The sequence below is a fragment of the Amia ocellicauda genome, chromosome 2, assembly GCF_036373705.1.
Source record: "Amia ocellicauda isolate fAmiCal2 chromosome 2, fAmiCal2.hap1, whole genome shotgun sequence".
Taxonomy (NCBI): Eukaryota; Metazoa; Chordata; class Actinopteri; order Amiiformes; family Amiidae; genus Amia; species Amia ocellicauda.
In genome coordinates this window covers 25,742,954-25,769,104 of record NC_089851.1, presented here as the reverse complement: position 1 = coordinate 25,769,104, position 26,151 = coordinate 25,742,954, and the positions used below count along the sequence as shown (strand labels likewise).

General features: G+C 37.3%; 1 protein-coding gene across 1 annotated transcript in view; it reads right to left on the bottom strand.

The window, feature by feature from the left end:
* LOC136767860 (contactin-associated protein-like 2) overlaps positions 1 to 26,151 on the bottom strand; it is a 517,302-nt gene that overhangs the window by 160,948 nt on the left and 330,203 nt on the right. The window contains exons 11-13 of the mRNA XM_066721910.1: positions 22,898 to 23,004; positions 18,964 to 19,083; positions 12,875 to 13,075 (exon numbers count right to left, since the gene is read on the bottom strand). Coding sequence (XP_066578007.1) covers positions 12,875 to 13,075; positions 18,964 to 19,083; positions 22,898 to 23,004 — 428 coding nt within the window. The remainder of the gene's footprint in view (positions 1 to 12,874; positions 13,076 to 18,963; positions 19,084 to 22,897; positions 23,005 to 26,151) is intronic.

The following is a 26,151-nucleotide window of genomic DNA, read 5'->3' as shown; positions in this document are numbered from 1 at the left end:
TCCAAAAGTAGATCTTCTACAGAATATACAAGTGGTTTTATTTGGTTTCATTTGAATTGACGACAACAGGTAATTAAAAAAAATAAATGAAATCTAATTTAAATAGATATGTTAATTCTGTCCAAAATAGATTCTAGGACTGTATTCTTGAATAGTTAGCTTGTGAATAACTTTTGAAAAGTGAATTCCTGATGCAGTAATTAATTTGGTCCTGATGACAGGTACAGATGCTCAACAACAATGGAAACTATTTAACTTATATATTTTCATGTTCAGATTCCATGGCTATTTCTCTGATAATGTATTCATTTCTCACATTGTTCTGTTGAAAATTAAAAAGATGAGTTGGAGCTGATTATAGCTATTTTTCCCCTTTATGGTTTAAGAGATTTAATATATAAAATGAAGATTAATGTTAACAAGAAATGCAGTGTGAAAAGTGTGGTGGGGAATCCAGGTCTAGGCTCTGCCCCCAGTAAAACCATTTCACATTAATCTGGAGACCCTATAACATTAGCCAGTCAAATTAAAGTCTCTCCTGGCCAGCATTAATTCGAAAATCAATGGAATTAATTGACAGTTAGGTGTAAAATAGGTCTTTCCTGCTATGAGATTAATATGGATTCTGACCTTGGTTATTGAACATCTGATCTCCCATCGTCGCTGTGTTAAGTACATACATCTTTAGATACATACATATATTGCTTGGATTCTATATACTGTTTCAAGCACAACTCTGAGGACCTGACCTTGCACTTCCTGAAATTAGTGACTGACACTTCTATGGCTAAAGACCAGTCTCCTGCATGGGGTTTTGGACACTCTCCCAAGTCTAGGGAGTGACGTTCCTGCAAGAGGCTTCTGTACACAATGGGACCTGTAAAACCCTCCCCATCTAAACTCTGCAGGAAGGTCAGTATTCATTATTCCGATCCATGACACCAATGTAGCTTGCGCTGTCATAATTGTCTTGGATTTTAAGTGCCATCTCAGGCACACATCCAAGCACCCAATACATACAGCCCCAAATGAGCAAAAAACATGCTAAACCAAAAGACCAGTCCACTGATGTGAGGGGTTTGAGTGCTCTGTAGGAGAGGGGTAAATGTAACAGGCTCATGTATGCAATCAAACGTGTTACTTAAACACCTGGTGATTAAATAAAAAAAAAATAAAGAGCAAGAGAAAGGAAATTGCTGCAATGACTTAAATCAATAAATGCCTAAAACAGTTAAATATATATATAATTAAACATGTAAACCTGTGAGAAGGGGCTACCGGTATTAACAACACTAGTAATAGAAAATTGGGGCTCCAGATCGAGACAACAGATATCAGAAAAGTTCAAAGCTGGGATGGTTATTATCCTATAAAGAATAGGAAGGAAAATTATTTACCAAAATGTATCAACAAATGTTTGGGCATCTAAAGCAAACCTCAAATTCACACCCATGGTGAATGTTTGGGGATGTGCAGCAAACTCTTGCTTCAGTAGCATATGGCATCTTAAGGACTAACATTCAACAGCATCTGAATGGACACAGTATCCTGAGATCTTGACTACTAAATTGATTTGGACCATGTTTTGTAGTTGAATTAAATTAAAATTGAGGTTTTGGATACACACCAGCAGTATGCTTGCTGCATGTAAAGTAGAAAGTCACCCACTCTATGAAGCATGGAGGGTAATCTGTGTTGCCTTGAAACTTGTGCATCCTGGTGCACTTGTTACAATTCGGATGGATGAACTCTAACATTAAGATAAAATATCTAGAGCTCTTGACAAGAACAAGTGAACACACAAGTTTACAACCACATAGATCAGATGTCAAGGTGTTTATTGTTGGCCATCAGTATTTACAGACCTCAGATCAAGGGTATGAACTGAAGAATGCAGTTGGTGTAATTCGTACATCTGGGAGAAGGTAAAGACGTTGTGCATGGAGCCGTAATCATATATCCCTCATTGGAAGTGCCTGAACCTATTAGCAAAACAAATATTTAGAGAGCCATAATTTATTTGATCTACAAATGCACAGCCAAACCTAGAAAATTCAGAAATCATCCTGTAATGTATAGATGTCCTATGTCTAAACACATTGCATTAAGTATAAGGATTTAGTATTTGATAAACTGGCATTAATACAGGTGTAATGTCAATGTCAAGGTACAATTATCCCAGAGACAGTTTCTGTGATTTGGTGTTCAAATGTTCTTGCTAGGAAGTGAAAACAAATCTGATACAGCATGAACCAAATGGACAAGCCTTCAAAATCTTTAAAACATCCTCTCCAAACACAGCTCTACTGAATAATTTCACAAACAACAACAGGCATATATAAATACAAGCTTTCCACTGGTGACGCAGACTGTACAAAGTTTCCACAACAGGGTCTGCTATGTGTGCAGATATTAATCATGTCTTGTTTATTCAAACACATTTTCATACCTCACTAACGCCTGCAATGTATTTTTAACTTTTGTATGAAAATAAAAATATTTTTAACTCTCCATTAAAGCATAATGACTGTCCTAGTGGCACAATCGACCATTATTAACTCTAAACTGTCTCAGCTTGGCACATTCATTCATTACTAATAAGGGGAAGCCTGGGGAGAAAACTATGTAATACGTTCAAGTACTTATTTTTAAAATATAGCAGCAAGAACAACAGCTTTCATGTGGATTTTTGAAATTCAATACCAATCTTTGTGGAAATGGGAACGCAGGAATTATGTGTGGGACAAACTTTACAGTAAAGTGCAGTACAGACCAATGACATTATGATGAAGAACATAGAGATAAAGTAAGCCATGACACATATTATGAGGTACAATGCAAAAACAAACACGGTCAAAATGAAAAACCTGTGTGTCTAAGCCTGCTGTGCTGTGATTACACTAACAGATAAGTGAGACACTGATGTATTCATTTGCAACAATATATTACCCCTTGCTATGATTTTCATCGCCTATTTTTTTGTGTCATTTAACAAGACCATTGCCTAAAATTTGATAAGTCCAAGTCACAGCTGGATGTACGGGGTAGGGAGTCTCTTCATATAAGCCTGGCTATTAATACAGGAGATTCACAAGCAACAGTGACACAATGTTAGAGCCGAATAGCTATATTTTGCATGTGTACATGAATCTGATTTTTGTGTGTGTGGTCAAAGAAACGGACTTAACTTCAGATTGTTTATTGAGTGCGCTGTAGATCTAGCCATATGGTCGAATTTAATTTATTTTATTTGTATTACTGACACAAATATTGAAACATTGTTGTAGTGAGTAATTTGAGGAAGATGAAAGAAGAAACATAAATATGCTTCATAAATAGCTTGCATACATTGAAGTAAATTAAGCATTTACTCAAAAGTGATTTGGAGGTGCCTCACACAGAGTCATTCAGAACTCACCGTATCACAATAATTTCTATGATTTTCCCTACCCCTAGTTCAGATACCAATCATTATCCACCCTGTCTCATTCTATCTCTGTTCTACTGTTCATACTGCAGACATTGTCCGCCTTGACCCCCATTAGCTTTTATCGCAGAACAGAGGTTGAAAGATGTTTGGAATCATTATCTCCTGTTCTTTATTGCTCAATCTGCAGACTCTGATGCTATGTTTGCTACAATTCTTTCAGAGGTAAAGAGGAATACATTTGTATTTAAATCGTCCCCTGTGCTGGCAAATTAATGTATATATTCAAAGACTTGATGACTATGAGTCAGAATGACAGAGAGTTTAAATCCAGTCTAATGAACTGTAATCACTGTATTGTTGAATCAAACCTCTGGCATAAAGGTACAGTCAACAGTAGACACAAATCGATGCAATTCTCTGGTTTCATTCCAACATCTTTTCAGCCTCATCGTAGTTGCTGTTTACAAAAATAAGATGCATCAGTTGGAAAAGCCTGGACAGACAATTGCAGCTGACATTTTTTGAAGATCTATTGCAGGGCAAAGCAGCTCCAGTCCTTCAGGGCAGCATTTGGTTTCCATCCCATCTCAGTCTACTGCCTCCTCAAGGTCTGGCTCATTTGCCAATTCAAAAGATGTCTCAAAAACCATCAGGAAGGCCTGGAATTGTCTATCTTTTGACACAGAGCCTAAAAACAAACATCTCAATCGAAGGAGCATTTTGATTATGGGCTGATTCCCCATCACTTTCTCCCTGATGCAAATGAATGGTTTATTTATTCTACATCCATGAGTGATCGACACCTTTCCAAAAAAAAAAACAGTTTTTGAGCACTACTGGTTTATCTGTGCTTTCTTGCTGCTCTCCTTCTGTTCATGAAGAGTGAACCAGGGCTGTGATTTGTATCTGCACTTTCAGCAGTAATACAATACTTCATGTATACCTTTCAGTATGTTGACAGCAAATTCCATGGGCATTTCTCTGATCCGGTTTGCTCTACAGTTCTCGTCAGTCGATAAAGATTAGCTTCCAGTAATTTGCTCCTATATAGACCTAACTAATAAAGCAAGCACAACTGTCCTGCAGTTTAGAAAGTAAATATATAAAATAGCTAACTAACTGCAATATTTTAAATTACTATTAAATTACTATTAAATTACGATTGACTGTTTGATTTTTAAATAGGTATAGATTCCGCAGTCAACACGTGTCACCTCTCATTGCACTTCTTTGCACAAGCCAATTGTTTAAGTATAGGTTTGAAACATTATTGAGAGTCTTGCCATTTATTCTCATAATAATATATATATATATATATTATATATTATGCCTAATATTGTGTAGGTCCCCCTTTTGCCGCCAAAACAGCCCTGACCCATCGAGGCATGGACAGCAGATCTTACAAGTCCTGTAAGTTGCGAGGTGGGGCCTCCATGGATCAGACTTGTTTGGCCAGCACATCCCACAGATGCTCGATTGGATTGAGATCTGGAGAATTTGGAGGCCAAGTCAACACCTTGAACTCGCGATTCATCAGACCAGGCCACCTTCTTCCATTGCTCCGTGGTCCAGTTCTGATGCTCACGTGCCCATTGTAGGCGTTTTCGGCAGTGGACAGGGGTCAGCATGGGCAACCTGACTGGTCTGCGGCTGCGCAGCCCCATACGCAACAAACTGTGATGCACTTTCTATCAGAACCAGCATTCACTTTCTCAGCAATTTGAGCTACAGTAGCTCGTCTGTTGGATCGGACCACACGGGCCAGCCTTCGCTCCCCACGTGCATCAGTGAGCCTTGGCCGCCCATGACCCTGTCGCCGGTTCACCGCTTCTCCTTGCTTGGACCACTTTTTATAGGTACTGACCACTGCAGACCGGGAACACCCCACAAGAGCTGCAGTTTTGGAGATGCTCTGACCCAGTCGTGTAGCCATCACAATTTGGCCATTGTCAAAGTGGCTCAGATCCTTACACTTGCCCATTTTTCCTGCTTCTAACACATCAACTTTGAGGACAAAATGTTCACTTGCTGCCTAATATATCCCACCCACTGACAGGTACCATGACAACGAGATTATCAGTGTTATTCACTTCACCTGTCAGTGGTCATAATGTTATGGCTGGTCATTATAAGGTCATTATACACTCACCTAAAGGATTATTAGGAACACCATACTAATACTGTGTTTGACCCAATTCGCCTTCAGAACTGCCTTAATTCTACGTGGCATTGATTCAACAAGGTGCTGAAAGCATTCTTTAGAAATGTTGGCCCATATTGATAGGATAGCATCTTGCAGTTGATGGAGATTTGTGGGATGCACATCCAGGGCACGAAGCTCCCGTTCCACCACATCCCAAAGATGCTCTATTGGGTTGAGATCTGGTGACTGTGGGGGCCAGTTTAGTACAGTGAACTCATTGTCATGTTCAAGAAACCAATTTGAAATGATTCGACCTTTGTGACATGGTGCATTATCCTGCTGGAAGTAGCCATCAGAGGATGGGTACATGGTGGTCAGAAAGGGATGGACATGGTCAGAAACAATGCTCAGGTAGGCCGTGGCATTTAAACGATGCCCAATTGGCACTAAGGAGCCTAAAGTGTGCCAAGAAAACATCCCCCACACCATTACACCACCACCACCAGCCTGTTCCAGGGTGTGGTAACAAGGCATGATGGATCCATGTTCTCATTCTGTTTACGCCAAATTCTTACTCTACCATCTGAATGTCTCAACAGAAATCGAGACTCATCAGACCAGGCAACATTTTTCCAGTCTTCAACTGTCCAATTTTGGTGAGCTTGTGCAAATTGTAGCCTCTTTTTCCTATTTGTAGTGGAGATGAGTGGTACCCGCTGGGGTCTTCTGCTGTTGTAGCCCATCCGCCTCAAGGTTGTATGTGTTGTGGCTTCACAAATGCTTTGCTGCATACCTCGGTTGTAACGAGTGGTTATTTCAGTCAAAGTTGCTCTTCTATCAGCTTGAATCAGTCGGCCCATTCTCCTCTGACCTCTAGCATCAACAAGGCATTTTCGCCCACAGGACTGCTGCATACTGGATGTTTTTCCCTTTTCACACCATTCTTTGTAAACCCTAGAAATGGTTGTGCGTGAAAATCCCAGTAACTGAGCAGATTGTGAAATACTCAGACTGGCCCGTCTGGCACCAACAACCATGCCACGCTCAAAATTGCTTAAATCACCTTTCTTTCCCATTCAGACATTCAGTTTGGAGTTCAGGAGATTGTCTTGACCAGGACCACACCCCTAAATGCATTGAAGCAACTGCCATGTGATTGGTTGGTTAGATAATTGCATTAATGAGAAATTGAACAGGTGTTCCTAATAATCCTTTAGGTGAGTATATATATATATATATATATATATATATATATATATATATATATATCAGTTTAGGAAAAAAAATACATTGATTTCTAAATACAAAATGTTGGAATGTATGTATTATATTCTTTAATATTGATAAAGTATATTTTAGAAGCTATAACCCTTTTTGGGTTATTTATTCAAATTACAACTGTCTTAATATTATAGAAGTTTCATGGAACATCTCCCATTGTCAGAGCTCACTGCACAACAACGGACAGGGGGGCAGGGGGCTCTGACAATGGGAGATGTTCCACTAAGGTAAGAAAACAAAGGGAAACTGCTAGTAGGAAAGTCCTGAAATGTTTGTACCTCAATGCCAGGAGTATAAGGAACAAGATGTTAGACCTAGAAGCCACAGTGCTGGCATGTGACTATGATGTTGTAGGAGTGACAGAAACATGGCTTACAGAAAACGAGGGGGATGAATACAAGCTGAAAGGATACACACAGTTTAGGAGAGACAGGCAAAGTCGAAGAGGTGTTGGGGTAGCATTATATGTCAGAAATGATATTGAGGCAGAAGAACTCAAATTAGATCCTAGTAACGAAACAGAATCTTTGTGGGTCAAACTTTTTGAATAAAATGATTAGTGGTAGGAGTGTGTTACAGACCACCCAACTCAGATATTCAGAAAGATGTTGCATTGTACAGTGAAATCAGGACTGTATGTTGCAAGGATGTGGCTGTTATAATGGGGGATTTCAATTTCCCAAACATGGACTGGGAAAGCCTGGTTGGGACTACAGGAGCAGAAATAGAAATGGTTGAGATGGTAAATGACTGCTTTCTAACTCAATTTGTCAGGGAACCAACCAGAGAGTGCATGCATTGACTTGATCTTTTCAAATGACTAAGATAGAGTCAGAGGGACACTAGTTAGAGAACCAATGGCAAACTGTGATCACAATTGTTTAGCTTTGAGGCATTCTTTCAAAAATGCTTTTTTCAATACCACAACAGTAAGAGGTCAATAAAGGAGGAAGTGAAACAGATAAAGGACAAAAATTGAAGTATCTCAGAAAATGATCAAGATGTGGCAAATGTTCTAAATGAGTATTTCAGAGAGGTTTTTACAAAAGAAAAAACAGATAACATGCCACAGGTTAACAACCAGTCCAGTCAAACCCTAAGAGAGATCAGGATAAATGAGGAGGCAGTACTAAAGGGACTAGCAGAATTAAAAACAAACAAATCACCTGGGCCAGATGGGATATTTCCAACAGTATTTAAAGAAATGAGGGACATTATTTATAAGCTGCTAACTCAAATATTCCAAATGGGGATGTTAGAACAGGGGATGTGCCAACTGACTGGAAAACTGCAAGAAAGGGGAAAAAACTGATCCAGGAAATTACAGACCAATCAGTCTCAACTGCATCATTTGTGAAATGTTGGATTATGAACTGGTTGATGTATAGGAAACAGAGGGTGTCGATTAGAGGAGTTGCTTCTAACTGGAGTGAGGTTGTTAGTGGAGTTCCACAGGGATCAGTACTAGAGCCTTTGCTTTCTCTAATCTATATTAATAATCTGGACTCTGGGATAGTTATCAAACTTGTCAAATTTGCAGATTATACTAAAATAGGTGGCTCAGCAGATACAATCTCAGCAGCACAGGCTATTCAGAGGGACTTAGATAATATTCAGTTGTGGGCCGACACCTGGCAGATGAAATTCAATGTGGACGAGTGCAAGGTAATACATGCAGGTAACAAACATGTCCACTATAATTACACTATGGGAGGAATAGAACTAGATGAGTAACGCATGAGAAAGACCTAGGAGTCTACGTGGACTCCTCACTTTCTCCATCCAAACAATGTGGGGAAGCAATATAAAAGGAAAACAGGATGTTAGGGTATATTGTCAAAAGTGTAGAATTGAGAACAAGGGCAGTGATGTTCAGACTGTACAATGCACTAGTTAGAGCTCATCTGGATACTGTGTACAGTTCTGGGCTCCACACTTCAAGAAAGATATCGCTGCTCTAGAGGCAGTTCAGAGAAGAGCAACCAGACTTATTCCAGGTCTGAAGGGAATGTCCTACTGAGAGACTGAGGGAACTGAGCCTTTTCACCCTGGAACAGAGGAGACTACGTGGGGACTTGATCCAAGTCTTCAAAATCATGAAAGGCATCGACCACATCAAACCAGAGGAGCACGATGGGTCGAATGGTATCCTCTCATTTGTAACCTTTCTTATGTTCTTATGGCTTTACCTCTTATATGTAAAATTAAATCCCTAACATAAACAGTGCAAAGTTACCATGCCTGCACTAAGTTTATATGTTATGCACTGACAGCAACAAACCTGGCTGAGCTTCAGTTTCTGAAATCACATGGGAGATGAATAATTAACTTTAGCACTGGAGGCAAAATGAATGATTTATTTCATGATTTATTTGATGATTCCTAATGTTAAATTATTTGATAAATTTTCCATGTATGAGAGCTGTTTGAATTTTACTAATTGAAAATATTAAAGTAAAAATACTATATATTCTTTATTCATTTTTTTAAGGAAAAACAAAATCCTAGGGCCGGATTAAATCAAAACTTGACCCACCTGCTAACAGAAAACTACACAACTGTACTCAGTTGCGGCTTCATTTTTAGTAAGATGATACTTTCTTCTAATCAAAAATGTAACCGCTATAATGTACAGGTTTGTAGTTTTCTGTTAGCAGGTGGGTCAAAGTTTTGATTTAATCCGGCCAACAGTCTTATTATTAATATCACAACCACAATACATTTTCTACAGGGAGCACTTAACTGCAGCCAGATTAAGTTTGGTCAGAAAAAGAAAAAAGCACTACAGTCAATAAATCGAATCTAATAAAATAAGTCTTCAACAGCAGGTATTTGAATCTGTTGATTTGTTGAATTATATACAGTACCAATAGTAGCTAAACTCAGTATTACACTCCAAATTACTTTCAGTAATCTTTAATTGTGATTTTTTTAAGATAACAATTATTTGGAGGATGAATCATCCCCTGCTATATTGGATTAATACCCCAAAATCATATTCTGTTGGAAGTTATCTTGCAATTATTATATTCTCAATATCGTAACTAAACTTAACTCAAAGGTGAAATCAAACTGCAAAGTCTTCATTTTCATGTATAAAGTTATAATTAATATTCAAAATTAATATATATATAGAAACTGATGGAAAAATAAGTTACATAGTATGCTAGAAATATAAAAAAATGGTTTGGCACTCATTAAATGTAAATAACCTTGTCACTGTTAATTTCCTGTGATCCCTAGTTGACTAGAAGTAGATTTATAATCGAAAGCAATTTGGATGGGAGAAGAACTAGTAACGTACTTCAATAACTGCAAGTGAAGTTTCCCAATTATTTCCCATTTGACATTGAAAGGAATTTATATCAATGCATGTTAAACTTAATTTCGGAATTGACAACAAGAACTGAATCATTTCTTTTTTAATTCCTTAAAAACAATATGTCAATTACTCACATTGCAAAGCAGGATGACACAATCTTTTATTTAATACTCAATTATTCTAATCAAACATAATGCACGATTTAATGCGTATTGCAATTTCAACTCTTGAAATAATCAGATAATAGTCTATAATCAGCTAATAGTGAAATAACTGTCTGTGTGAGGATTGAAGTATGTTAGGAGAGTAAACTTGAAGCACTGTATGAATCTGCTGACCACATAATGTTTTCAATAAATCTAGTCTACAATTTAAAGATTCAAAAGTGGAGACAGTAAACAAATGATAGGTGAACTGTCTAATTTTCATATAACTGATTAAATTTACAGGTGCCTTGAGCTGATAGAAATCATTAATGGGTTTCCAGCTCAAACTAATGAAGTTCCGTGACACTTTTTATGAGTTATGAATAATTACTGCTTTGCAGAGAAAGTCAATAGGAAAGTAATGCCGACAACATTAGCTGAACGATTCAGAGCAGATAAATCTCATTATTACTCACCATGCTAATAGCTTTGTCAATAGGAAAGTTTAAATGATTAAAAACCGTAATTTCAATGACAAATGAACGTCCTCGACCAAAGTGTATGTGCATTACAAACGTTATGCTTTGGTGAACAAAAACATAAAAAATAGATGTGTTTGCATATTCTGAGGAAAGCAAATGAGAAATAAATGACATGATTGGTTCTCCTAACTTTTTTTAAAGCTTTCATGCAGCGTCACAAAACCTAAACCTAAATATGCTACAGAAAGTGTCAAGGAAATCTTTTAGGAATTATAAGAGCAGCTCAGTATAGAGCAGTTACAATATATTCAAGCCAATGGACAGATACTTTTTTTACATTATACATTTTAAACATTGTCAAATAAGCAGTGCATTAAATATTATACTCGTACTGACATTGTAGAGCTACTAGTAAGCCCTAAACGTCTTCCTTTGCCAACACTTTCATCCAATCTTATTCATCAGTGAATATGATGTTCCAGTGGGAGCATTGCCATTGTATTTAATTTACATATATATATATATATTGCACTTTACCACTGGTATGTTTGGTATGTCATTCAATTCTAAAAAATGTAAGTATCCTGCTATACTGATTTTAAAAATAAATAATAATAATGGAATAGTGAAAAAATGCAATCTCTAAATCTCTAGCTATAATGCCAAGAGTGCAGCGTAGGAGAGCACAGTGCTCGGAGCAAAGCAAAGTCAGGTTTACATCTAAGGGTGTAAGGTTTGTACATATAACCTGAGGAAACAGACCTCAGAGAAAGATGTACATTTTGATAACAGTATTTTTATTCCTTCAAGCACTAACTAAATGCCTCAGAGAGATCATACAACACAAAATAATTGTAAATATTAGATCAGACAGCACAAGAATGATTTATTACGTTAAAAGGGAATACCTGTGATACATATTACCAAGGCACATTCTGCCTCTGAGAAGTGGTAATGCAGATCTTAAGATTGCAGCCTGAGATTGCCATTGGCTGCCATTGGTCATAGTCATCATTAGCAATCTAAAGCTTTTTGTTTTGCTCATTATTCCTTGTGTGCGATTCATACAAATTTAGTATGTGCCTCAGTTGTGTATGTTCTGTCAAGTTTTCACCCCATGGCCTATTCCTATTCATTCAAGATGCATTATTTTCCTGCCTGGATAAATACATGTTTGTGCACATAGAACAAAGTGTAGCAGAAATTAAAAATATTACTAAGTAGGTCATTATTTCACAAACCTTCAAGTTCTATGGGGATAAAGAGTACTGATACTCATTCCTGGAATGCCACAGATCTGCAGGTTTTATAGAGAACTTAATACCTGCAATAGGCGAAAGACCTGGAAACAAGTAATCATTTAGACCAATTATAATAACAGGTTCAATAAAATAATTAAGAGCTAAGATGGAGTTAAAACCACAAGATCTGATGGCTGCCCAGGACTACCCGTGAGTAGCAATGATATAGAGGATGTTACAAGATGCATTGTTAGGGTGCTGCATTCTGATGGGTTGGTCAGTGTTTGATGAAGGGGTGACTATATGTAGCAACTTGGCCAAAAAGGGCAAATGAATGCACGTGCACTAACCATGCCTTACTACAGGACAAGGTCAAGGAACAAAATATCTGCTGTCATGGAGGTCACTGGAGGCATCAGTTAGGAACTAATTGGGATAAATATTAGCCACATCATTTCACAATTCAGCCACAGCGGACAAACTGAAAAGTTAACCAAACAAAAGGTTGACCATACAACTTCAGAGTTGCTGGTCAATTTTGATCCAGGGTTGGGTTTTATAGTTGCCCATAGATTAAAAGCATTTCAAGTGTATATTAAGCATAACAATGAAAATACATGAAAATATTAGTGCTTGATTATCCTGCACAGCAAACAGGCAATATTGATCAGCTGTTTACTATTAATGCCAAACGCGCCCTCCTGTGCCTTATGTCTTGAGATTTGCACCACGACCCAACAGCGCTGTGGGCATGTGTGCTTTAATGAGACAGGGGAGCGGCTCTGGCTGAAAGCAAGACACAGCAGGGGTTGCGAAGATCTTCCCCTACCTGGTGTGTTGAGCAGCCGGGACATGCGGCAGGAGTAGGAGACTTGTTGCTCGCAGTTCTCAGCACTGCTGGTGATGGCAGAGGTCTGCTCCATGGAGGCACTGTAGCTCAACTGCAGGACTGTCCTCTTGTCCTGGCTGGAGCCGCTCACCGACTTCTGGGACTGCAAGTCATGGCTCACTGTGGTCCACACCTTGTCCTCTGTAAAAACACACGCACGTTCAGAACGTCTGCAGGACACTGCTGGGTACACTCAACGACCACATCCCAAATATATGCTCAAATATAGTCAAATCTGTCAGTACATTTGATCCTTTGTCATATTTTGTTTCATAGCAGATCTATGTGTAGATCGATGTATGTTTTAAAAGTACACAGACCTACCAGGAACAGTTTTTTCCCCCATGTGGTGCAGTCCACAGGTGTAAAAAGGAAAATTGTGACTTTTAAGGTATATAATTAAATTGTTTTTATGTTAAGAAAATATACATGAATTACTAGTGCCTCCCACACAGTGATAAGACACCATCCTACTCTGTAGGACAGAAGGAATGTAATTTTCCTCTAAACCCTTATGAGACACTCTCTCATTGTTATCTGAAACAGTGTCTTATTAAACTAACAGTTTCTTCATATAATGTTCCCTTTCATCTTTTTAGTATTTAGAATAATTATGCAACTTATTCCCAAGTCACTATTAGGGTACTTAATTTGAAAATTGCTCTGAGTGTGTGCCCACAGGGACTGTAACTCAAAGGGACTATTCATTGGTGAAATATCTCATGCTCTTCATATTTTTCCTCATAAGTTCCCCAATTAAAACCTAATGCCTCAACTTTTAAATGGCTTTTAGTCAACACTTCAATTTAAAGCAGCTCATGGGCTAAAGTGTTCTTTAAAAGAGGATAAAGAAACATTTTATGACATTTTATTTTTAATGATGAGTTTGCATGAATTTCTTTGTTTTCATCTGTAGGAGTGTTTTGATCCCCTTGGCCAGATTGTCATCCTAAATAGAGATCCAGTGAGTTCCCGAGGTAGAGAACAGATTGATCTACTGACTGAGATATCTGGTCGAGGTGTATAAAATCACCATTAAGTATTCATCCTTTCCAGTCAATCTTTGAAAAATCTCCTTTAATAAAGTACGGATCCAAAAGTTTCAGGAAAAGGCCCCCTTAATCTAAGGCAACATTTATGAAACTGACTGTTTCAACTAGGTAACCACCATCAAATAAGCCATGGAGAACACAACGTAAAACAATGTGGTTTTTAATGAGCCTCGTTCCTTTCTAAAACTGTCCCACAGTGAATGGGTTGTTTTTCTTTACGTTTATCATTAGTCACAAAAATGAAATGAGAATATGTGGATAGCATACAGCAGTGAATCGCAGAGAAGACACACAACAATGCAGGCACGCTCTCTGTGTCAATTTAAGGACAAAGCAGTTTGAACTCTTGTTCTAAATCCCTTGGGTTATTGAGAATGTATCATTTTAAAACAGGATGGACTCAATCCAGCTCACAGCTGTGAAACCCACAGGGTCAAAGCTGAGTTATAAAGATTGTTAAAATAGAATTGATCCTGAGAGACTTTCCTGGAGTTATTCTTTTAAAATAGAGCAGGAACCTTTTAAAGGTCTGCCTATTTCATACACGCACACAAACATCTAAGGGTGAGATAAGTTATAGTAAATTTCTGCAAAAACCTAAAGAGAAGAACATTTAAAGTGTTGATTGCATTAGTATTCAGACCCTTCAACTCAACATTTGGTGGAAGCACCTTTGGCAGCAATTACAGCTTGTTGGGTTAGTCTCTACCAACTTTGAATACAATTTTTAGCTTGTTGTTTTTGGATAATTTTAAAGTTTAAAGTTTTTAGACGTTTTAAAGCTTTTTTCAAATTCATGTTATCTCCCAGAGCACAAACGAGTTAATATTAGCAAGTTAAAAGGTACGTCATAATTTTTTTAAGTCTTTAAAAATCTAGGGATACGATTATGCTCTGTAGAAAAAATACAGAAATGGCTTTTTGGTTCTGGCTGTGAGCTTTCAATTCAACTTCAAACTTTCCTCCTGTACATATACACTCACCTAAAGGATTATTAGGAACACCATACTAATACTGTGTTTGACCCCCTTTCGCCTTCAGAACTGCCTTAATTCTACGTGGCATTGATTCAACAAGGTGCTGAAAGCATTCTTTAGAAATGTTGGCCCATATTGATAGGATAGCATCTTGCAGTTGATGGAGATTTGTGGGATGCACATCCAGGGCACGAAGCTCCCGTTACACCACATCCCAAAGATGCTCTATTGGGTTGAGATCTGGTGACTGTGGGGGCCAGTTTAGTACAGTGAACTCATTGTCATGTTCAAGAAACCAATTTGAAATGATTCGACCTTTGTGACATGGTGCATTATCCTGCTGGAAATAGCCATCAGAGGATAGGTACATGGTGGTCATAAAGGGATGGACATGGTCAGAAACAATGCTCAGGTAGGCCGTGGCATTTAAACGATGCCCAATTGGCACTAAGGGGCCTAAAGTGTGCCAAGAAAACATCCCCCACACCATTACACCACCACCACCAGCCTGCACAGTGGTAACAAGGCATGATGGATCCATGTTCTCATTCTGTTTACGCCAAATTCTCACTCTACCATCTGAATGTCTCAACAGAAATCGAGACTCATCAGACCAGGCAACATTTTTCCAGTCTTCAACTGTCCAATTTTGGTGAGCTTGTGCAAATTGTAGCCTCTTTTTCCTATTTGTAGTGGAGATGAGTGGTACCCGGTGGGGTCTTCTGCTGTTGTAGCCCATCCGCCTCAAGGCTGTACATGTTGTGGCTTCACAAATGCTTTGCTGCATACCTCGGTTGTAACGAGTGGTTATTTCAGTCAAAGTTGCTCTTCTATCAGTTTGAATCAGTCGGCCCATTCTCCTCTGACCTCTAGCATCAACAAGGCATTTTCGCCCACAGGACTGCCGCATACTGGATGTTTTTCCCTTTTCACACCATTCTTTGTAAACCCTAGAAATGGTTGTGCGTGAAAATCCCAGTTTGAGCAGGTTGTGAAATACTCAGACCGGCCCGTCTGGCACCAACAACCATGCCACGCTCAAAATTGCTTAAATCACCTTTCTTTCCCATTCAGACATTCAGTTTGGAGTTCAGGAGATTGTCTTGGCCAGGACCACACCCCTAAATGCATTGAAGCTACTGCCATGTGATTGGTTGGTTAGATACTTGCATTAATGAGAAACTGAACAGGTGTTCCTAATAATCCTTTAGGTGAGTGTATGTGAACATCCAATATTCATAAGGGCCAGCGGAAGCCGATCTACATGCAGTGGATATACAGTTTCAAAAGCTTTTGTTTTGTACTGCGTTAACAGATACTTATTACAAGACGGGCAACATTTTTTAAAATAAGTTACAGGTGGACAGGCTTCATTCTAGGCAGACTGAAATCTCTGTGATATGAGTAAACAAACAAAAAAACAAACACGACTAAGGAATGGATATCATCAGAATCATCAGTATATACTGCACATCATGTAACACACTGTATGATGCATTTAACTGATAAAGCTAGATTGAAAATTGAATCTCCAATAACTGAAGCCATGTTTGAATTACCAAGTTTCGTATTCTTTTTGATGGAAACTTATTTGTAAACATTTTACTTGTGATATCTCTTTAAAGACTGTTTGTTTACCAGTCAAAATCTAGTTAACTAAACACTACGCCATGTTCACTGTACAAGGTAGCAAATAGCTCTATCTATTGCACAGTATATATAGTTTGTTTCAGTTATAAACCAAAATGTGCAGTGGTGAATATTTTCCTAAGTCTAGTCACCTAATAAAACTTAATAGAGTACCAAGAACATTTGTTTAATTTGCATGGGATGTGAATTAAAATAAAACCGTGGAAAACTTTGCAATTTATGTTCTAACACTATAGATTGAGTTGACTTGTGGCTGTGCATATGGAAACAGGAAGGGTGCTGTGTGGTGGCAGTGCTATTTGATGAATGGATACCGAACCATGACTAAGCAGGCATGTTGGCTGCCTGAGGGGGACCCTTACTCGCCTTCTCTGGCAGCAGAGTGGAGCATCTGTCTCTCCATTACCTCCACACTGGAAAAAGTTCTTGGAAGTAGCCTCATGCATGCCTGATCATCTACATGCTAATTGCTATATAAATATTGTGGAACACACATTTTGTCATGAGCATCCTTCATCCTGTCAGCCCTCAGACTGAGCAATATCATGTTTACACTCATTGTGTGAAGCCCTCTCTGCACTTTGTTTGAAACCAGACATCTTAAATGAAACCATTATTGTGTGATACAATGTATTGTGGTATTAGAAGTATACTGCACTTCTATATGCAATGCAAACTCATGCCATTGATATTTTCTGATGATCACGAAATCACGCTAGTTACACTTTATGGCTTTGTCTCAATGATGTGTTTGAAGCCTGAAAAGTTATTTTAAGTCAATAGCTCTGTAGCTCTAATTGATTATTATTGCTGATATTGTGCATAATTCATAGTCCAGCTTTAATTACATTCAATTAATTATTTTTGCATTTTCAATCTTGTCTTCTGCCCCATTCCTCATGTCATTATGATGGTTGCTTACTCAGTTAAAGAATGTGGGTATTGGCATTCCTCTGAGTAAACTTCAAGCACATTAGAAATACACGGTGGAATAATGGATTCTCCTTATAAGACTACTGGAGTTATTTAAACCCCAGGCCCAGAAACCAGCTACACAGCATTTGAGCATGTTTTCATTACCTTGGGTTTAACTAATATAATTAAATCCCTGGTCCCCGAAGACACATCTTTTATTGCACATTGGTTACTGTTTACATATTCCTCTCAGAAACTCAAACACTATTTTTAACAGTTCTACCAACACCATTTTTTGGGATTCATTAAGGCAAATGCATTTTGGTGGGGCTACATGTATTTGCACTATTACACACAATCTTTAAAGACAATGCCTGCAATAAAATTAAAAACCTTCAAATGCATTGTAAGAGTAAGAGTGGGGAATGCTAAAAATTAAACAACTTTTTCCTTGCAGTAACACAAAAGTGTCATTTTACAGGCTGAATTACCTTACTGTGCTAATAACTCTCTCTTAAGGCATTCTGTAGTCCTCCATCTGTCCACATCAAGTAAAAACATGTATTATGTGAACACTTGGTTTTGTTGCTATGCTTTCTTTTCAAAGCATTGCTATATGTTTTATGATATAGCATTCAGTCCCACAGCTAAAATTCTTGATATTATACTAGCAACTTCAGGTATAGAGAGATCGTTTATATTTTTAGGGAAAGAATACAGAGGGTAACAGAAAGAAAGGAGAATGGGTTTGCATACTGTCAAAAGCATTCTACCCTGACTTATAGGATATTTTATTAGCATTTTGATATCCCTCCCCTGCAGTCACAACTCTTTCAGGAATTGTGTATTTATTAGAGAAACCTAATGTTACCCAGGGTAAGGAAAAACTCCCAATGGAAAAGCTTTCACATGCTTTATTTTCACATTTATTTATTGGGCAAAGAAGCTTATTTCACAAATAATGGAACTACTGACTGAAAATACTGAAGTTATTTGAAATGGAGCTCACCATGAAGTGGGCTTCTTTAAAATAAACTTAACATAATATGAAAATAGTATAATGCGATACTTTAGCTGACCTGAATATTTTATGACTAGATACATTTTCATTTGGTTTGCTCAATACTGAAGGAAAAAAGACTGCTAACCATATTCTAACAGTGTTATGGAAATTACTTTTTTTAAGTATCTTGGACTGCATTTTTATCCTTAAAGAGGATTAACACTGTAACATTCCCTGCAGTATAAAAATCAAGCTGCAATTTAATTTATTAGAGATTACTGTTATACAAAAGGCTTATTTTATAAACTCAATGTTTATTATATCATTTAATGCTTCCTAAATCCAGACGTAGCTTTCTAATTATGAAGTGTCAAAGCCAGTAAAGACAGAAGTCAGTGAAAAAATGAAAGAAAACAATGGCCTGCCGCTTACCTGTCATGTTGCAATACACTTTAAAGGGCCCGAGAGGTCCACTGCCATCCGGATCTATCCAGTATGTGTCTGATGTCCTTCCCAGATGCTTATAGGCTTCACAAGACTGTTCATAGATGGCTAAAGGAAAAAAAAAAACAGAGAGGATTACATAATACATAAAATAGGATAAGTAAATTCTACTGCTTTAACTTGTTTGACAGTTAACTACTTAACTACTACAGTTAACTAATACATTAAAAATGGGAATATAAATCACCACATACTTTTCTCAGGCAGTATACCCATGTACTGTAGATAATTGGCAAATATGAATACAATTAAATAAAATGGAATAGACATTTGTTAAGAAAGTAATTTGTCCTCATTGGACTGGTCTGAAAATGGACTTTTAAATCATGTCATAAAAAAAATTATATGAATTATGTTTTTCTTTTTTGAACTGGCATACATAAATAAAATCACTTGATTCCCCCAAAAAAGATGCAAGAAAAGAAGCAATACACAAAATCAAATCAAGTGTTTTTCTTCATCAATATTTAATACTTCACTGGTTTAATCAGATGCAGATTTACAGCATCTCATGTAAGCATCACCAAAGCAAATGTGTTTCCCTTTGCTTTCTGTGGAGGTTGAAAGTTGATTTTTGCAGTTGCTCCCAAGAGTGCCTCATTCATCATCTATGGGAATATAACTTTTCCCATACACCTCACATAGTGGAAAGAACACATAATACCCCAAACTTTATATAAATAAATGAATCAATAAATAAACAACCCTAGTCCTACTAAATGACTAATTTATTCTCAACCCATAAACTGGTTTGAATGTGTGAAAACATGTTTCACCAAGATGTACAATCCCCAGCTCCAGGGAGTGAAAGCCATCTGTCTTTGAAGTCAAGGCAGGAAACAAACCATAACTAAAACTTCTCAACATAAAAAGCTATGACTCTCACCTTTCCCTACATCATGATCTAACATGAAGATCATCTATAATTTGTGAAAAGGTTTAAAGTCCCTGAACTTGAGTTCCTTCTTTACCCCTGCGTTTATGTTCATCCCATATAATTATACATAAAACTAGTTTAGTCACGAGAATACAGAGGAAGCACCGTATATTATTTTATAAAAATGTTATATTTAAATGGCAGCAGTCAAGGGATATTGCTTCACGTCCACATTTCCTGCAAGCACATCTGAGAAGAGCTTGCACTTCTGCCTCATGGAGCTCTGACTATTGTCATGATAATAATCAACCTCATAATCAAATGTGACAACAAACGATCCTGCCAAGAACTAGCCTATTATTTAGCATGTTGTTGGAAAGCAGAAGAATTTTAAACTCAACATTTAAGCCTTTCACTTCTCCAACTGAAAAGCCATCAACATAATCCTAAACTTGCCAAAAATATAGTATATGAGTACATGCATAAAAAATAAAAAATCTACTGTTGTGTTGCTGTTTCCACCTTATCTTCTGTGGATGTATTTGCTATTCTAAGTGCTTTATATAAATCTTTAAATGTATAGTATTTCCAGTTTTGCATTATAATTTCTCTTAAGTCAGCTTGAGGTGTACAGAGAAGCACTGTATATCTTTCCTAGTGCTTCACTAACCTTTACTGCCGTAATTAGTTCCTACACTGTATGAGTGCCCTGTATATTGTGTGCTACAACAGAAGGGAGAAACACTTTGCAGATGCTCAAGGCTCGTTAAACTAAATCAGGTATAAATTCTTCTACCAGGACTATCAAGGGTTAGAAGAATTAATAGTGATGGTTTATACATACAATAAAAAGCCCAGGAGAATGGTGAAGTATTAAATATTAACATGTTCAAGAGTCTGAGGAATGATGTATTTCAATACTGTCATCAATCGTACCATTAAACACGGGTCCTACTACATTTTTCTCTTCCATTCTTTAAATGACATCTAAAGAGGTCTTATTATCCAAACGCACAATTTAAACCAACAAACTGCCCGGATCAATTGAACCAACACTGTGAATTGATTGAAAATGAATGAGAAATGAAAAGAACATGTTTATCAAGGATGTTATTTTTCTATGATTAAGACTGAGCATGAAGCCACTGGATTAAAGTGCCAAAGACATTTCAAGGAACAAAACAAATATCTACAGATATAAAAATGTGTAGAAAGACATTTAAAATATTTTTGGACAAATGTGTTAAAAAGTTTACTGCATTAAAATTATTCTCAGATAAATTATACTTTATTTATATCCAAACAATTATATATGGAAACTGAATTTAATAGGCACCTAGAAGCATGTTGTTTTCATATAAAAAGGCAATTCAACTTGTTAAGCATTTCAACCTACTGTATTCAATGGATTGTGATTCTCTAATTCATCTGCACTTAATATGCTTTTCTAATTTCTTTCTCTGACTATTACATTTCCTATTATAAGTTAAAAGTAATTCTCTGTTGATGTTCTCACCCAGAATATACCAGGCAATGTAGCTATTTGAGTGAAAATTGATTTTCTGAAAATATGTCCCCTAAACAATGCCTGGCAATTCAATGTTGAAGTATATTAAGTAATATGAATTGAGAAATCTGACCAGCGGCATCTTTATATTAATATCTTCAAAGGCATCAAAGGTGTCAAACTTACAAAATACAAAAGGTGACACAATACAAAATAATACAAAGATGGTCCTCAGAAGGAAAGGAAAAATATATAATTTTCATACAATCTCCATTGACAAAAGGTTTTTCAAAGTTAACTGGATTGAATGGATAATTTTACTACTGTATTTCAAAATTGTGATTTGAACTATGAGAGGATGATTGTTGAAAGGGAAAAATTAAAAAAAACATATATTCAGTGTAGAGATCTCTCTCAGATTTGTATTGCAGTATACACCGCTCAGCCATAACATTATGATCACCTGCCTAATATTGTGTAGGTCCCCCTTTTGCCGCCAAAACAGCCCTGACCCGTCAAGGCATGGACTCCACTAGACCTCTGAAGGTGTGCTGTGGTATCTGGCACCAAGACGTTAGCAGCAGATCCTTTAAGTCCTGTAAGTTGCGAGGTGGAGCCTAAATGGATCGGACTTGTTTGTCCAGCACATCCCACAGATGCTCGATTGGATTGAGATCTGGAGAATTTGGAGGCCAAGTCACACCTTGAACTCGTGATTCATCAGACCAGGCCACCTTCTTCCATTGCTCCGTGGTCCAGTTCTGATGCTCACGTGCCCATTGTAGGCGCTTTCGGCAGTGGACAGGGGTCAGCATGGGCACCCTGACTGGTCTGCGGCTACGCAGCCCCATACGCAACAAACTGCAATGCACTGTGTGTTCTGACACCTTTCTATCAGAACCAGCATTCACTTTTTCAGCAATTTGAGCTACAGTAGCTCGTCTGTTGGATCGGACCACACGGGCCAGCCTTCGCTTCAAACGTGCATCAATGATCCTTGGCCGCCCATGACCCTGTCGCCGGTTCACCGCTTTTCCTTCCTTGGGCCCACTTTTGATATGTACTGACCACTGTAGATCGGGAACACCTCGCAAGAGCTGCAATTTTGGAGATGCTCTGATCCAGTCGTCTAGCCATCACAATTTGGCCCTTGTCAAAGTGGCTCAGATCCTTACGCTTGCCCATTTGTCCTGCTTCTAACACATCAGCTTTGAGGACAAGATGTTCACTTGCTGCCTAATATATCCCACCCACTGACAGGTGCCATGATAATGAGATTATCAGTGTTATTCACTTCACCTGTCAGTGGTCATAATGTTATGGCTGATCGGTGTATATCATTGCAAGCACGTAAATACAGACAAACTACAATGGAGGAATGAAATAAATTCAATCAAATAACAAGAGATGATAGATACTGTGAAATCCATACTACACTCAATTTACTGAGATGTTTAGCGTCTAAAGTGTGGCCTTACAGGTATGGCAGGTAGCCCCAGTATAGCCAGTCCCATCACAAGTGCACCGGAAGCTGTCCCATGTCTGTGTACATCTGCCCCCGTGTTCGCAGTGATTTGGCATGCACCTACAGAGAGACACAATGAGAGAGACAGAAGGGTTAAATATGTAGCGTAGGAATACAATCAAATACATCTTTTTCTTTCATTAACCAATTTCTTTCAACCTGCTTATGTTGCAAGTGTAAGGATAAAACGTAGTCACTGTACACCCATCGCTTCTGTAATGATTAATTGTGCATGCAGAATCAAATCACTGAATAAAACACCTTTCTGAAACAGGCAACGTACGGTTCATGTGATTTTATTAGTTATTTTAATGTGTCACACACACAGTTAATCAAGAAAAGGAATTAATTGCAAGACATTATAGAATCCGTGTTTTGTTTTTTAGAAGCTTTGTGTTGGTCATCTCAACAAATTAAATGGAAGCATGGTTCATTATGTTACAAAATGGTATTTTAGCCCATCATTCTCTTCCATCAATGGAGAAGCTAATTGTGCACAGTTTCATATTCCAGAACAAGGGCATCAAACATGTTTCCAAGACATTTAACTTTTTAAAGTTCTTAATTAGATGAATGTAAAGTAACTTTGTGAAAACTAATGACTTCCACAATAAATTGTTGTTTCACTTGGTATATCTGCAAAGCCCAATGGATGACACATTACATATTAAAACAGAACTATCAGTGAGGCAATCAAGTGGCCTTTCAAAACCCTGTTCTGGATTTGGACTTGGGGGAAATACAACAAAAAGGACTAAAACAAAGTTTGCAAAGAACCAGATGGGAACACCATACCGAGTTCAAACACAGAACATATATGCTTACTTTCACTTTATTTGTTTGACTTTTTCTTCAATTCTTTTGTTTGTTTAGTGTGTGTAATCAATCGAAGGGCACAGTATCCTTCAAAGTTTTGTTCCGTCTCTAAATCTCCAGTGTAGTCCACGCTGTTATTTTAAACCTCTGTTCAAACACTTGAACCCCGGAGATCACGTCCCTCCTCTTCCTGAACTTTACAGAGAGCCACTACTTGCGTCAGATAAGAGTAAGATGAAAGCGAACAATGGTTTTAAAGTCAATCGGGACTACAGTGTAACCATTGTTGGTTTACATTTTACATTTGTAAAAGAGTCCCAGCATCCTGATAGCCTTTTAAATTGCCGCTTCAGAAAATGGTGAAAAAAACTGATAAGATATTGTTTCACCACAATTCCTTCCTAAATTAGGCCTGACAAAGAAAAATGCACTAATTAATCTTTATTATAAGCGGTAAACTAATGAGTTTCTGACTGCATGCATTTCAATTAGATTTTGGCGCTCTACATAATTTATTGAAGAACTTGTTAGGTTGGCATAAATGTCCATGTCATATAGTACTGCCCAGTTTTAATTAAACTCATTGCACAAAGCACACTGACGTCGTTAAGACTTGGTTTCACTTCATCTGGTTAAAACCTCCTTCTAGAGTACAGAATGAGAGCTAGAGGCCGAAACCTGTTTGGGTCTAATTTGACCAAATTTGCAGCTTGCCGAACAGCAATTCAACAACTAACAACTATTGCAGTTTGAGTGCCTGCTTGACCGAGTGATGTGGGCAATAGTTCTGTCTATCTTCCAACAGACGCCTTAGTTTTCGTGTTTAACAAATGCATAATGCCGATTCAGTCACAAATTCTTGGTTTGCTTTCATATACTGTGTCACTTTTACACGTTCTTCATACTTTTCAATAATTTCTATATTGGCAATTAGTGAAGTAACACATTTAAAGGAGTGCAATACTGAAAAAAATCAATATGGCTCTTATGGATTAGATACTTTCTCCCCTGCACTGTTCACAATAAATGGCATTACTAAAATGTATATTGTGTTTTAATAGTAGATTTTCCACTGTTCAGATGTTGGAAGCACTACTAAACTCATGTGAATTATAATATGAATAGGTATTAGTGCATGTGTATTAAATAACATATATTTAAATATTATTATTTTTGTTAGTTTTTTACTTTAATTTTGCTATTTCTACTTTATTTTACATATCCCATGCAGAGGAGTGCATTTTGTCCTTGACGGTACACAGATGTGTGAATACTCAGGCACTCACAAATGTTGTTAGAGGTCTTTTTCTTTTAATTAAAAGCTTTCTGGGATATGGACTGACACTTTTGGAGGAAATATGTTAATTTCTGTTTCTCTGTATATTTGTGAATATAATTTTATGGCTATGAACTGAGACGTGTCCTAACCATTTTGTTCAACTAAGACTCATCTTCCTTAAAGATTGTCCCTTTACTGTGCATTCTTAAGCAACCATCCTCCACAAATGTATTACCGTGGCTACAAGTTTTTATGTTCTGCTCCTAATAAAATGTGAGTCCAGTGGCACTTGTTTATGATGAAGGTGGTACATTCATTAAATTACTCAGCCGTATAATTTCTTTTCACTCAGCAATAAATATAAAAATACTGTGTGAGAATTGAATCACAGCTCATTGAGTATTCAAGAACCAGATATGATGCAGTTTTCTATTTAATAAAGAAGGGACTATCAGAAGACCACGACTCTCTGAGTATCTTTTCATATTATTATTATTATTTGGAACCTGGAGGAACCTGCAAGAGATTCTCCACCACTTAATTAAACAATGAAGTGGGCACATTAACTATTTCATGTAGTCTTTTATCTCTGCAGCAAATTTAAACTTTAAAGAAATGTTTTAAACAACCTTTAAGATACCATCTCTTAAAAAATAAAATAAACAATACAATGAAATACAATTTGTAAATATAAAGGGACAAAATATATCAATCAAATTATGGATTTCACATTTGACCATTAAATAATTATGCAAATTATTTTTTCAAATGCCAGTTCTAATCATGGCTTGGATTTATTTTTTTCCCTATATTTTACAAACTCAAAGAGAAAAAATATTGATTAAAGTGTAGTATGTGACGTCTACCTTTTTCTTGATATATTCTGTTTGTATTTTCTGTTTGAGTTAATGGACATAGAAACCATTAAAATAACTCCTGTTTTTGTTGGCAACTATAACTCCGGCTGGCGTGTCCAAAAAGTTCAATTTCTGCAATCAACGTGAGAGCAGTTAGAATGTTTTTTGGCCAGTTGCTTCAAAGGCTGTTTTGCATTGCTCGGTCATTGTGCCCTTGTTATAATTCAGGGATGGTTTCCAAAATATATCAGGATA